Consider the following 13,426-nt stretch of genomic DNA (forward strand, 5'->3'; position numbering starts at 1 on the left):
TCTCCTTTTGATTCCCCCTTTTATCATCCTGGCCACCTCTGTCTCCTTCCTCTTCTCTTCTCTGTGTAACTCTGTGAACATCTCTGAAGGGTCCAGACTGGGGAGAGCACATTGGGGAGCGATTACTGGCTAGCTTGCTCTCTCCCCTTTTTATTCCCCCTCTTCTCCTCCTGGTCACCTCTATCTCTGTCCTCCCTCTTCTTTTCTCCATGTAACTCTGTGAACCTCTCTGGGTTTCCCTCACTATGGAGAAACTTTTCATCATTAACCTAGATGTTTTATCATCGGTGCTGTATAGATGGAGAAGTCTTGAGGCTACTGTAAGAAAAAGATTGAAAACCAGAGGCAGGAGGCTTAAGTCCAAAACCTGAGAACACCAGAGGACTCCTGACTCCAGGAAACGTTAATCAATAAGAGCTCATCAAAAGCCTCCATACCTACACTGAAACCAAGCACCACCCAAGGGCCAACAAGTTCCAGAGCAAGACATACCACGCAAATTCTACAGAAACACAGGAAGATAACCCTGAGCTTCAATATACAGACTGCCCAAAGTCACACCAAACCCACTGACATCTCAAAATTCACTACTGCACACTTCTTTGCACTCCAGAGAAAAGAAATCCAGCCCCACCCACCAGAACACTGACACAAGCTTCCTTAACCAGGAAACCTTTACAAGGCACCCATCCAACTCCACCCACAGTGAGGAACCTCCACAATAAAGAGGAACCACAAACTGCGAAAATACAGAAAGGCCACCCCAAACACAGGAATATAAACAAGATGAAAAGGCAGAGAAATACTCAGCAGGTAAAGGAACAGGATGAATGCCCACCAAACCAAACAAAAGAGGAAGAGATAGGGAATCTACCTGATAAAGAATTCTGAATAATGATAGTGAAAATGATCTAAAATCTTGAAAACAAAATGGAGTTACAGATAAATAGACTGGAGACAAGGATCGAGAGGATGCAAGAAATGTTTAACAAGGACCTAGAAGAAAAAAAAAGAGTCAATATATAGTGAATAAGGCAACAAATGAGATCAAAAACACTCTGGAGGGAACCAACAGTAGAATAACAGAGGCATAAGATATGATAAATGAGGTAGAACATAAAATGGTAGAAATAAATGAAGCAGAGAGGAAAAAAAGAAAGAAAACAAATGAGGACAACCTCAGAGACCTCTGTGACAATGTTAAACGCCCCAACGTTCAAATCATAGGAGTCCCAGATGAAGACAAAAAGAAAAACCATGAGAAAATACATGAGGATATAATAGTTGAAAACTACCCTAAAATGGGGACGGAAATAGTCACCCAAGTCCAAGAAACCCAGAGAGTCCCAAACAGGATAAACCCAAGGCGAAACACCCCAAGACACATACTAATCAAATTAACAAAGATCAAACACAAAGAACACATTAAAAGGAGCAAGGGAAAAACAACAAATAACACACAAGGGGATTCCCATAAGGATAACAACTGATGTTTCAATAGAAACTCTTCAGGCCAGGAGGGAATGGCAGGACATACTTAAAGTGATGAAAGAGGAAAACCTACAACCCAGATTACTGTACCCAGCAAGGATCTCATTCAAATATGAAGGAGAAATCAAAAGCTTTACAGACAAGCAAAAGCTGAGAGAATTCAGCACCACCAAAACAGCTCTCCAACAAATGTTAAAGGATCTTCTCTAGACAAGAAACACAGAAAGGGTTTATAAACTCGAAGCCAAAACAACAAAGTAACTGACAACGTGATCATACTTATCAATAATTGCCTTAAATGTAAATGGGTTGAATGCCCCAACCAAAAGACAAAGACTGGATGAATGGACACAAAAACAAGACCCCTATATATGCTGTCTACAAGAGACCCACCTCAAAACAAGGGACATACACAGACTGAAAGTGAAAGGCTGGAAAAAGATATTCCACACAAATAGAGACCAAAAGAAATCAGGAGTAGCAATACTCATATCAGATAAGATAGACTTTAAAATAAAGGCCATGAAAAGAGACAAAGAAGGACACTACATAATGATCAAAGGATCAATACAATAAGATACAGCAATTAAAATATATATGCACCCAACATAGGAGCACCGCAATGTGTAGGGCAAATGCTAACAAGTATGAAAGGGGAAATTAACAGTAACACAATGATAGTGGGAGACTTTAATACCCCACTCACACCTATGGATAGATCAACTAAACAGAAAATTAACAAGGAAACACAAACTTTAAATGATACAATAGACCAGTTAAACCTAATTGATATCTATAGGACATTTCACCCCAAAACAATGAATTTCACCTTTCTCTCAAGTGCACATGGAACCTTCTCCAGGATAGATCACATCCTGGGCCATCAACCTAGCCTTGGTAAATTCAAAAAAATTGAAATCATTCCAAGCATCTTTTCTGACCACAGTGCAGTAAGATAGATGTCAATTACAGGACAAAAACTATTAAAAATTCCAACACATGGAGGCTGAACCACACGCTGCTCAATAACCAACAAATCACAGAAGAAATCAAAAAAGAAATCAAAATATGCATAGAAACGATTGAAAATGAAAACACAACAACCCGAAATGTATGGGACACTGTAAAAGCAGTGCTAAGGGGAAGGTTCATAGCAATACAAGCTTACCTCGAGAAACAAGAAAAAAGTCAAATAAATAACTCTACACCTAAAGCAACTAGAAAAGGAAGAAATGAAGAACCCCAGGGTTAGTAGGAGGAAAGAAATCTTAAAAAGTAGGGCAGAAATAAATGCAAAAGAAACAAAAGAGACCATAGCAAAAATCAACAAAGCCAAAAGCTGGTTCTTTGAGAAGATAAATAAAATTGACAAACCATTAGTCAGACTCATCAAGAAACAAAGGGAGAAGAATCAAATCAAAATTAGAAATGGAAATGGAGAGATCACAGCAGACAATACAGAAATACAAAGGATCATAAGAGACTACTATCAGCAACTATATGCCAATAAAATGGGCAACGTGGAAGAAATGGACATATTCTTAGAAAAGTACAACTTTCCAAAACTGAACCAAGGAGAAATGGAAAATCTTAACAGACCCATCACAAGCACAGAAATTGAAACTGTAATCAGAAATCTTCCAGCAAACAAAAGTCCAGGACCCAAGCCTTCACAGCTGAATTCTACCACAAATTTAGAGAAGAGCTAAGACCTATCCTACTCAAACTCTTCCAGAAAATTGCAGAGGAAGGTAAACTTCCAAACTCATTCTATGAGGCTACCATCACCCTAATACCAAAACCAGACAAAGATGCCACCAAAACAAAACTACAGGCCAGTATCACTGATGAACATATATGCAAAAATCCTTAACAAAATTCTAGCAAACAGAATCCAACGACGTATTAAAAAGATCATACATCATGACCAAGTGGGCTTTATCCCAGGGATGCAAGGATTCTTCAATATCTGCCCGCAAAGCAATCAACATAATATACCACATTAACAAATTGAAAGATAAAAACCATATGATTATCTCAATAGATGCAGAGAAAGCCTTTGACAAAATTCAACATCCATTTATGATAAAAAAACCCTCCAGAAAGCAGGAATAAAAGGAACATAGCTCAACATAATAAAAGCTATATATGACAAACCCACAGCAAACATTATCCACAATGGTGAAAAATTGACAGCATTTCCCCTAAAGTCAGGAACAAGACAAGGGTGCCCATTCTCACCACTACTACTCAACAGAATTTTGGAAGTTTTGGCCACAGCAATCAGAGCAGAAAAAGAAATAAAAGGAATCCAGGTTGGAAAGGAAGAAGTAAAACTCTCACTCTTTACAGATGGCATGAACCTCTACATAGATAACCCTGAAGACTCCACCAGAAAATTACTAGACCTAATCAATGAATATAGTAAAGTTGCAGGATATAACATTAACACAGAGAAATCCCTTGCATTCCTATACCTAACGATGAGAAAACAGAAAGAGAAATTAAGGAAACAATTCCATTCACCATTGCAACAAAAAGAATTAAATAGTTAGGAACATATCTACCTAAAGAAACAAAAGACCTATATATAGAAAACTATAAAACACTGATGAAAGAAAGCAAAGAGGACACAAATAGATGGAGAAATATACCATGTTCATGGATTGGAAGAATCAATATAGTGAAAAATGAGTATACTACCCAAAGCAATCTATAGATTCAATGCAATCCCTATCAAGCTGCCAACGGTATTTCTCACAGAACTAAAACAAATAATCTCACAATTTGTATGGAAATACAAAAACCTGGAATAGCCAAAGCAATCTTGAGAAAGAAGAATGGAACTGGAGGAATCAACCTGCCTGACTTCAGGCTCTACTACAAAGCTACAGTCATCAAGACAGTATGGTACTGGCACAAAGACAGAAATATAGATCAATGGAACAAAATACAAAGCCCAGAGATAAATCCATGCACCTATGGACACCTTATCTTCGACAAAGGAGGCAAGAATATACAATGGAGAAAAGACAATCTCTTTAACAAGTGGTGCTGGGGAAACTGGTCAACCTCTTGTAAAAGAATGAAACTAGAACACTTTCTAACACCATACACAAAAATAAACTCAAAATGGGTTACAGATCTAAACATAAGACCAGAAACTATAAAAATCCTAGAGGAAAACATAAGCAAAACACTCTCCGACATAAACCACAGCAGGATCCTCTATGACCCACCTCCCAGAGTAATGGAAATAAAGCAAAAATAAACAAATGGGACCTAGTTCAACTTAAAACCTTTTGCACAACAAAGGAAACTATAAGCAAGGTGAAAAGACAGCCTTCAGAATGGGAGAAAATAATAGCAAATGAAGCAACTGACAAGGAATTAATCTCAAAAATATACAAGGAACTCCTGTAGCTCAATTCCAGAAAAATGAGCGACCCAATCAAAAAATGGGCCAAAGAACTAAACAGACATTTCTCCAAAGAAGACATACAGATGGCTAACAAACACATGAAAAGATGCTCAACATCACTCATTATCAGAGAAATGCAAATCAAAACCACAATGAGGTGCCATTTCACACAAGTCAGAATGGCTGCTATCCAAAAGTCTACAAGCAATAAGTGCTGGAGAGGGTGTGGAGAAAAGGGATCTCTCTTACACTGTTGGTGGAAGTGGAAACTAGTACAGCCACTATGGAGAATAGTGTGGAGATTCCTTAAAAAACTGGAAATAGAACTGCCTTATGGCCCAGCAATCCCACTGTTCAGCATACACACTGAGGAAACCAGAATTGAAAGAGACACGTGTACCCCAATGTTCATCACAGCTCTGTTTATAATAGCCAGGACATGGAAGCAACCTAGATGTCCATCAGCAGATGAATGGTTAAGAAAGCTGTGGTACATATACACAATGGAATATTACTCAGCCATTAAAAAGAATACCTTTGAATCAGTTCTAATGAGGTGGATGAAACTGGAGCCTATTATACAGAGAGAAGTAAGCCAGAAAGAAAAACACCAATATGGTATACTAACACACATGTATCGAATTTAGAAAGATGGTAACGATAACCCTATATGTGAGACAGCAAAAGAGACACAGATGTATAAAACAGTCTTTTGGACTCTGTGGGAGAGGGCGAGGGTGGGATGATTTGGGAGAATGGCATGGAAACTTGCATATTATCGTATGTGACACGAATTGCCAGTCCAGGTTCGATGCATGGGACAGGGTGCTCGGGGCTGGTGCACTGGGATGACCCAGAGGGATGTGATGGGGAGGGAGGGGGAGGGGGGTTCAGGATGGGGAAGACATGTACACCCGTGGCGGATTCATGTCAATGTATGGCAAAACCACTACAATATTTTAAAGTAATTACCCTCCTACTAAAAATAAATAAATTTATATTTTAAAAAATGATTCGTCTAGTCAAAGCTATGGTTTTCCAGTAGTTGTGTATGAATGTGAGAGTTGGACTATAAAGCAAGCTGAGCATCGAAGAATTGATGCTTTAACTGCAGTGTTGGAGGACACTCTTGAGAGTCCCTTGGACTGCAAGGAGATCCAACCAGTCAATCCTAAAGGAAATCAGTCCTGAATATTCATTGGAAGGATCAATGCTGAAGCTGAAACTCCAATGCTTTGGCCACCTGAGGCAAAGAACCAACTCAGTGAATAAGAACTTGATGTTCAAAAGATTGAGGGCAGGAGGAGAAGGGAATGACAGAGGATGAGATGGTTGGATGGCATCACTGACTCAATGGACATGAGTTTGAGTAAGCTCTGGTATTTCGTGATGGACAGGGAAACCTGGCATGTTGCAGTCCATGGGGTTGCAAAGAGTCGGCCACGACTGAGCAACTAAACTGAACTGATACTAGAAGAGGACACCTAGAAACTTGTGCCTGGTTTTTTCTGGACTCAGCCCTATGTACCTTTTCCCTTTGTTGATTTCAATCTGTATCCTTTAACTGTAATAAACCTTAACTGGACTATAACAGCTTTTAAAAAAAGAAAGAAAGCATACCAAAGAAAGGTTTAAAAAAAAACTGACTTTGCAAAATATTTGTAATATATATGATTATATGTGTGTGTGTGTGTGTGCATGTGTATAGTGCTATTAGTGTTCCAATAGAAAAATGTGAGAAAGAAGTGAACGATCATTAAACCACAAGTGAGGAAACATTTTCTAAAGGGCCAGATAGTAAAGATTTTTAATCTTTTTTGAAACACTGTCTCTGCACAACGATTCAGTTCTTTGGTAGTAGGGTAGAAACAGCTATAGAAAATACATACTACACAGCAGATGTTAGAAAAACAATTCTGGGCAGGTTTGGCTACTAGCTCAGTTTGGTAACCCTTGCATGTAAAAAATATAGATGTCTAACAAATGTTCTTCTTCACCTTAAATAACTTAAATTTATTATAATAAGATGAGTTTTATTTACCAAATTAGAAAAATATATGTTTAAAAAATAAGAATACTCAATTTTGATGGGCATGCATATATGCATATATTGTTGGTGGGGATGAAAATCGGTAGACTTTCTAGAAAGTAATCTAGTTATATGTATCAAGACTTTTAAACGTTTGTGTCTTTGGATTTAACAATTCTACCTTCTGTGTGTCTATTTTAAGAAAATTATCAGAAAAATGGACAAGGATGATCACTATTAAATAATAGGGAAACTTTCCAAAAATACAACTACATGCCCCAGGAGAACAGACTGCTTAGGTAAATCTTGGTAGTCCATATTCTGAAAATTATAGAAATTAACTTTTTGAAGCCTTAATTTTTTAATGATAAAATTATTCTTAGAATTTAAGTGACAGAGGTAGGGTGCAAACTAATACATATTTTCACAATATGTTATGTAAAGTAAAAGTATGCATACAAAAAACTAGAAGGGATGATTGCAAGCTGTGGATAGTGGTTTCATCTAGATAATCGAATAAGTATATCTGACCTTTTCATTTCCTCATACTTTTTTATGCTTTCCAAATTCTTTATGATACTTTTACTATAATGGTATAGAAATTTGAAAGAGAGAAACAGACAGAGAGGTAGAAAGAAAAGGAGAGAGAAAATGTCAGGATAGCCTTTCACTCCTCTTGCTGTATCCTTTGCTTACTCATTTGCTTATCCTGAATATTTTCTAAGACATTTTAGGAGCTGGCTTTTTGACTTTTTGTAGAGCAGCGGGTGAAGTTATCATGTTGTACTGATATCATATCATTAGACCAAACTGACCTAATTCATTTATAAGAGGGAGATCGAGGCCCTTTACTATGTAGCTAAGTTTCATAAACTTATTTACCTGCTGGGAAGATTTATTTGTTCATTCATTCACTTATTAATTTATACTACTCAACTGACAAATATTTCTGTCTCAGGAACATTCTAGGCGTTCATTTGAATTTGGTCTCATAAACAATACATATTTGCATGTGTGCTAAGTCGCTTCAGTCATGTCTGACTCTTTGTGACTCCATGTACTGTAGCCCACCAGGCTCCTCTGTCCATAGGATTCTCCAGGCAAGAATACTGGAGTGGGTTGCCATGCACTCCTCTAGGGGATCTTCCCGACCCAGGAATCGAACCTGCATCTTTTATGTCTCCTGCATTGGCACAGTTTCTTTACCACTAGTGCTACCTGGGAAACCCCATAAACAATACCATACTGGGTAACTGGTTGCTGAAAATAATATTCTTAACCAGTAAATTATTGGCAGTATATATAATTATTATTTTTAATACCTTTTATTTTTCCTAAAAAGGGCCAGATGGTCATGTGACTAGATATGATTTGGATTGGCTCATGAAAAACAGCTATGAAGGGCAGAAACAAAAGGTCATCCAGCCTAGAATCTTATGGAATGCTGAAATCTACCAGCAAGCCCAAGTTCCAGCTGTAGATTTCCAGACGTTCTTAGAAACCAAGGAGGGACTGAAGAACTTTCTGCAGAACTTTCTGCTCTATGGAATTGCTTTTGTGGAAAATGTCCCTCCTACTCAGAAACACACAGAGAAGCTGGCAGAAAGGATCAGCTTGATCAGGTGAGTCATTAGTTTTCTTATATGTGCAGAAGTTAATTTCCAGAGCATGAATATGAGTAAAATAATATGACAGGTATGGTCACCCTTGTTTTACCAGAATATTCTGTGGCCTGAATAAGGAGATTACCATTTATAGTGCTTTATTTGAAGCCCAGATTTCTAATCTCTAAAGACACTTACATGTTGACTTCAAATATGATGACTTCAAAGTTGTTGTCTTTTCTCAAGCCCAGTGACGCTCAAAGTAAGAGTCATTCATTGTACACTAGAAAGAGCACTAACTTTGAATAAAGAGAACCAGACTGTAGTCTCAGTTCTCCCATCAAGCAGTTGGATAAACATACATTCCTACCCACATTCACTGTCCCTGTTACCTCTATTTTCCCATCTGACCAGTAAAAGGATTGAATAAGATGTTATCTAAAGATATCTACTTTTGACCTATTATTCCTAAGGCTTGATTCAGACACTGGTTGTTAATAATAATGAGTCCAAAATGCAGTACTTGGATGCAATCTCAAAAACAACTGAATAATCTCTGTTCGCTTCCAAGGCAAACCATTCAGTATCACAGTAATCCAAACCTATGCCCCAACCAGTAACGCTAAAGAAGGTGAAGTTGAACCATTCTATGAAGACCTACAAGGCCTTTTAGAACTAACACCCAAAAAAGATGTCCTTTTCATTATAGGGGACTGGAATGCAAAATAGGAAGTCAAGGAACACCTGGGGTAATAGGCAAATTTGGCCTTGGAATACGGAATGAAGCAGGGCAAAGCAAATAGAGTTTTGTGAAGAGAACGCACTGTTCATAGCAAACACCCTCTTCCAACAACACAAGAGAAGACTCTACACATGGACATCACCAGATGGTCAACACTGAAATCAGATTGATTATATTCTTTGCAGCCAGAGATGGAGAAGCTCTATACAGTCAGCAAAAACAAGACTCGGAGCTGACTGTGGTTCAGATCATGAACTCCTTATTGCCAAATTCAGACTTAAATTGAAGAAAGTGGGGAAAACCACTAGACCATTCAGGTATGACCTAAATCAAATCCCTTATGATTACACAGTGAAAGTGAGAAATAGATTTAAGGGACTAGATCTGATAGAGTGCCTGATGAACTATAGACGGAGGTTCGTGACATTGTACAGGAGACAGGGATCAAGACCATCCCCATGGAAAAGGAAAAAAAAGCAAAATAGCTGTCTGGGGAGGCCTTACAAATAGCTGTGAAAAGAAGAGAAGTGAAAAGCAAAGGAGAAAAGGAAAGATATAAGCATCTGAATGCAGAGTTCCAAAGAATAGCAAGGAGAGGTAAGAAAGCCTTCCTCAGCAATCAATGCAAGGAAATAAAGGAAAACAACAGAATGGGAAAGACTAGAGATCTCTTCAAGAAAATTAGAGATACCAAGGGAACATTTCCTGAAAAGATGTGCTCGATAAAGGACAGAAATGGTATGGACCTAACAATTGCACTCATCTCACATGCTAGTAAAGTAATGCTCAAAAGTCTCCAAGCCTGGCTTCAGCAATACGTGAACTGTGAACTTCCAGATGTTCAAGCTGGTTTTAGAAAAGGCAGAGGAACCAGAAATCAAATTGCCAACATCCGCTGGATCATTGAAAAAGTAAGAGAGTTCCAGAAAAACATCTATTTCTGCTTTATTGACTATGCCAAAGCCTTTGACTGTGTGGATCACAATAAACTGTGGAAAATTCTGAAAGATGGGAATACCAGACCACCTGACCTGCCTCTTGAGAAACCTATATGCAGGTCAGGAAGCAACAGTTAGAACTGGACATGGAACAACAGACTGGTTCCAAATAGGAAAAGGAGTACAGCAAGTCTGTATATTGTCACCCTGCTTATTTAACTTATATGCTGAGTAAGTACATCATGAGAAACGCTAGGCTGGAAGAAGCACAAGCTGGAATCAAGATTGCCGGGAGAAATATCAATAACCTCAGATATGCAGATGACACCACCCTTATGGCAGAAAGTGAAGAGGAACTAAAAAGCCTCTTGATGAAATTAAAAGAGGAGAGTGGAAAAGTTGGCTTAAAGCTCAACATTTAGAAAACTAAGATCATGGCATCTGGTCCCATCACTTTATGGGAAATAGATGGGGAAACAGTGGAAACAGTGTCAGACTTTATTTTTGGGGGGCTCCAATATCGCTGCAGATGGTGATTGCAGCCATGAAATTAAAAGACTCTTACTCCTTGGAAGGAAAGTTATGACCAACCTAGATAGCATATGAAAAAGCAGAGACATTACTTTGCCAACAAAGGTCTGTCTAGTCAAGGCTATGGTTTTTCCAGTGGTCATGTTTGGATGTGAGAGTTGGACTGTGAAGAAAGCTGAGCGCCAAAGAATTTATGCTTTATTTTTTTAAATTTTATTTTATTTTTAAACTTTACAATATTGTATTAGTTTTGCCAAATATCGAAATGAATCCACCACAGGTATACCTGTGTTCCCCATCCTGAACCCTCCTCCCTCCTCCCTCCTATACCCTCCCTCAGGGTCGTTCCAGTGCACCAGCCCCAAGCATCCCTGTGCACGAGACAGCAAAAGAGACACTGATGTATAGATCAGTCTTATGGACTCTTTGGGAGAGGGAGAATTGATGCTTTTGAACTGTGGTGTTGGAGAAGACTCTTGAGAGTCCCTTGGACTGCAAGGAGATCCAACCAGTCCATTCTAAAGGAGATCAGTCCTGGGTGCTCATTGGAAGAACTGATGTTAAAGCTGAAACTGCAATACTTTGGCCATATCATGCGAAGAATTGACTCACTGGAAAAGACCCTGATGCTGGGAGGGATTGGGGGCAGGAGGAGAAGGGGACGACAGAGGATGAGATGGCTGGATGGCATCACTGACTCGATGGACATGAGTTTGAGTGAACTCCAGGAGTTGGTGATGGACAGGGAGGCCTGGCTTGCTGCGATTCATGGGGTCACAAAGAGTCAGACACAACTGAGCGACTGAACTGAACTGATACTGTACAGCATTTAACCAACATATTCACATCAATGATTTCAATTGTTTAGTATAGTAGTCCTGATAAGCGTGTATTTTATCTCCTGTTCTACTGATGAGGCACTTGAGGATCAGATATGTTAAGTGCCTGGACCAGAATTGCTGTGCTAGTAAGCAGTAGAACTGGAATTCAAAAGAGCTCAGGTTTTCTGATCTTAAGTACAAAGTTTTTTCCATTGCATTTCTAGGTAGTATATAGGTTTATCTTCTGTAGTACTACATGATACATAAACTGACTTTGTCATAGTTAATATTTTCCTTTTATTTCATAAAAAGCAGATATAGCTCATTGTGTAGCAGATAGTATGCTGGGTCATTTACCTATGATGTCTATATCTCAAGGAGAGATACAGTGATACAGCAAGTCTCACTAAATACTTGCTAATATAAACTATTCTTTTCTCTTTTTTTTATTCTTCCATGTCTAAAAGGTGGCTGAAGATCTACATTAATCAGTTCTAAAAGCAGCTACCCAAAAACATCTTTTTCTATGTGAGGAAGGTGAGTGCAGGACAGAAATGTGAACCTGAAAGCTGTTCAAAGCAGGCACATAAACAGAGTGAGATGGTTCCCTATTTTCTGTCTACATTATCCTTCCACTAATTCCCCGCAGCTTCCTAGAATATTACTCAGTGGTGGGCTCATTAAGATGGGTGATGAGTTCAACTGATTTCTTTACTTTATAGTTGGATATCTGGACCAAAAAAAAAAATTATATTTTTATTTGTAAATAAAAAAAAGTATTGTAAAGAGTCTTGAATTACAAGAATGAAAATTTCAAATAGCTAAAAGGTCTTCCTATGCTACATTTGACAGAGAAACCATCTATGGAAGGATGTGGTTTTTCACTTCAGACTTCTCCAGAGGTGACACTGCATACACCAAGCTAGCTCTGGATCGGCACACTGACACCACCTATTTTCAAGAGCCCTGTGGGTAGGTGGATTAGAATTTTCCAAAGTGAGATCATTAAATGTGATGGTCTTGAATACTTTCTTAATCATTTTCTGTTTTATTTGAATCAACATCATACTTGCTGCTGCTTACTTACATAATTATCTCTTTTCTCCTTAGAAATATCATTTTTAAAGTCTCATAGGAATAAAAATTTTTTAAATGATTGAAAATCTACCTTACTACATTAATGGATCTTAATTTTGTTTAATTTACATTTTTATCAAAGTGATTGCAAATAATTTACAAAAAATGTATTGATTAACTGTTGGTTTGGGAATTTGTACAGTTTTTCATATTTAGTTATGATATTGCAAGTTCAGTTCAGTTCAGTCACTCAGTCTTGTCTGACTCTTTGTGATCCCATGGAGTGCAGCATTCCAGGCCTCCCTGTCCATCACCAATTCCCGGAGTTTACTCAAACTCATGTCCATTGAGTCTGTGATGCCATCCAACTATCTCATCCTCTGTCGTCCCCTTCTCCTCCTGCCTTCAGTCTTCTCCAGCATCAGGGTCTTTTCAAATTAGTCAGCTCTTCGCGTCAGGTGGCCAAAGTATTGGAGTTTCAGCTTCAGCCTCAGTCTTTCCAATGAATATTCAGGACTGATTCCTTTAGGATAGACTGGTTGGATTTCCTTGCATTTGCAGGATCTCCTTGCAATTATATTGCAAAGGGGTAAAGAGTCTAAACATAGCTGCTTTGGGTATGGTATTAAGAGGAATTTGAATCCAATTTACAAGAAGTTGGAGGGAAAAAGTGAATGAAAAATAACCTTTTTCAAATAAATTCATTCATTTTAATTGGAGGCTAACTACTTTAAAACATTGTAGTGGTTTTGCCATACATTGACATGAATCT

The 13,426-nt window shown here is 38.3% G+C and overlaps 1 protein-coding gene across 1 annotated transcript in view; it reads left to right on the forward strand.

Annotated features, from left to right (window-relative positions):
• The window catches only part of TMLHE (trimethyllysine hydroxylase, epsilon), a 53,004-nt gene that overhangs the window by 25,158 nt on the left and 14,420 nt on the right, over nt 1-13,426 (forward strand). The window contains exons 4-5 of the mRNA XM_005900052.3: nt 8,284-8,563; nt 12,430-12,549. Of these exons, the coding sequence (XP_005900114.1) occupies nt 8,284-8,563; nt 12,430-12,549 (400 nt within the window). The remainder of the gene's footprint in view (nt 1-8,283; nt 8,564-12,429; nt 12,550-13,426) is intronic.

This window comes from Bos mutus, chromosome X (assembly GCF_027580195.1).
Source record: "Bos mutus isolate GX-2022 chromosome X, NWIPB_WYAK_1.1, whole genome shotgun sequence".
In the NCBI taxonomy this organism is placed as follows: Eukaryota; Metazoa; Chordata; class Mammalia; order Artiodactyla; family Bovidae; genus Bos; species Bos mutus.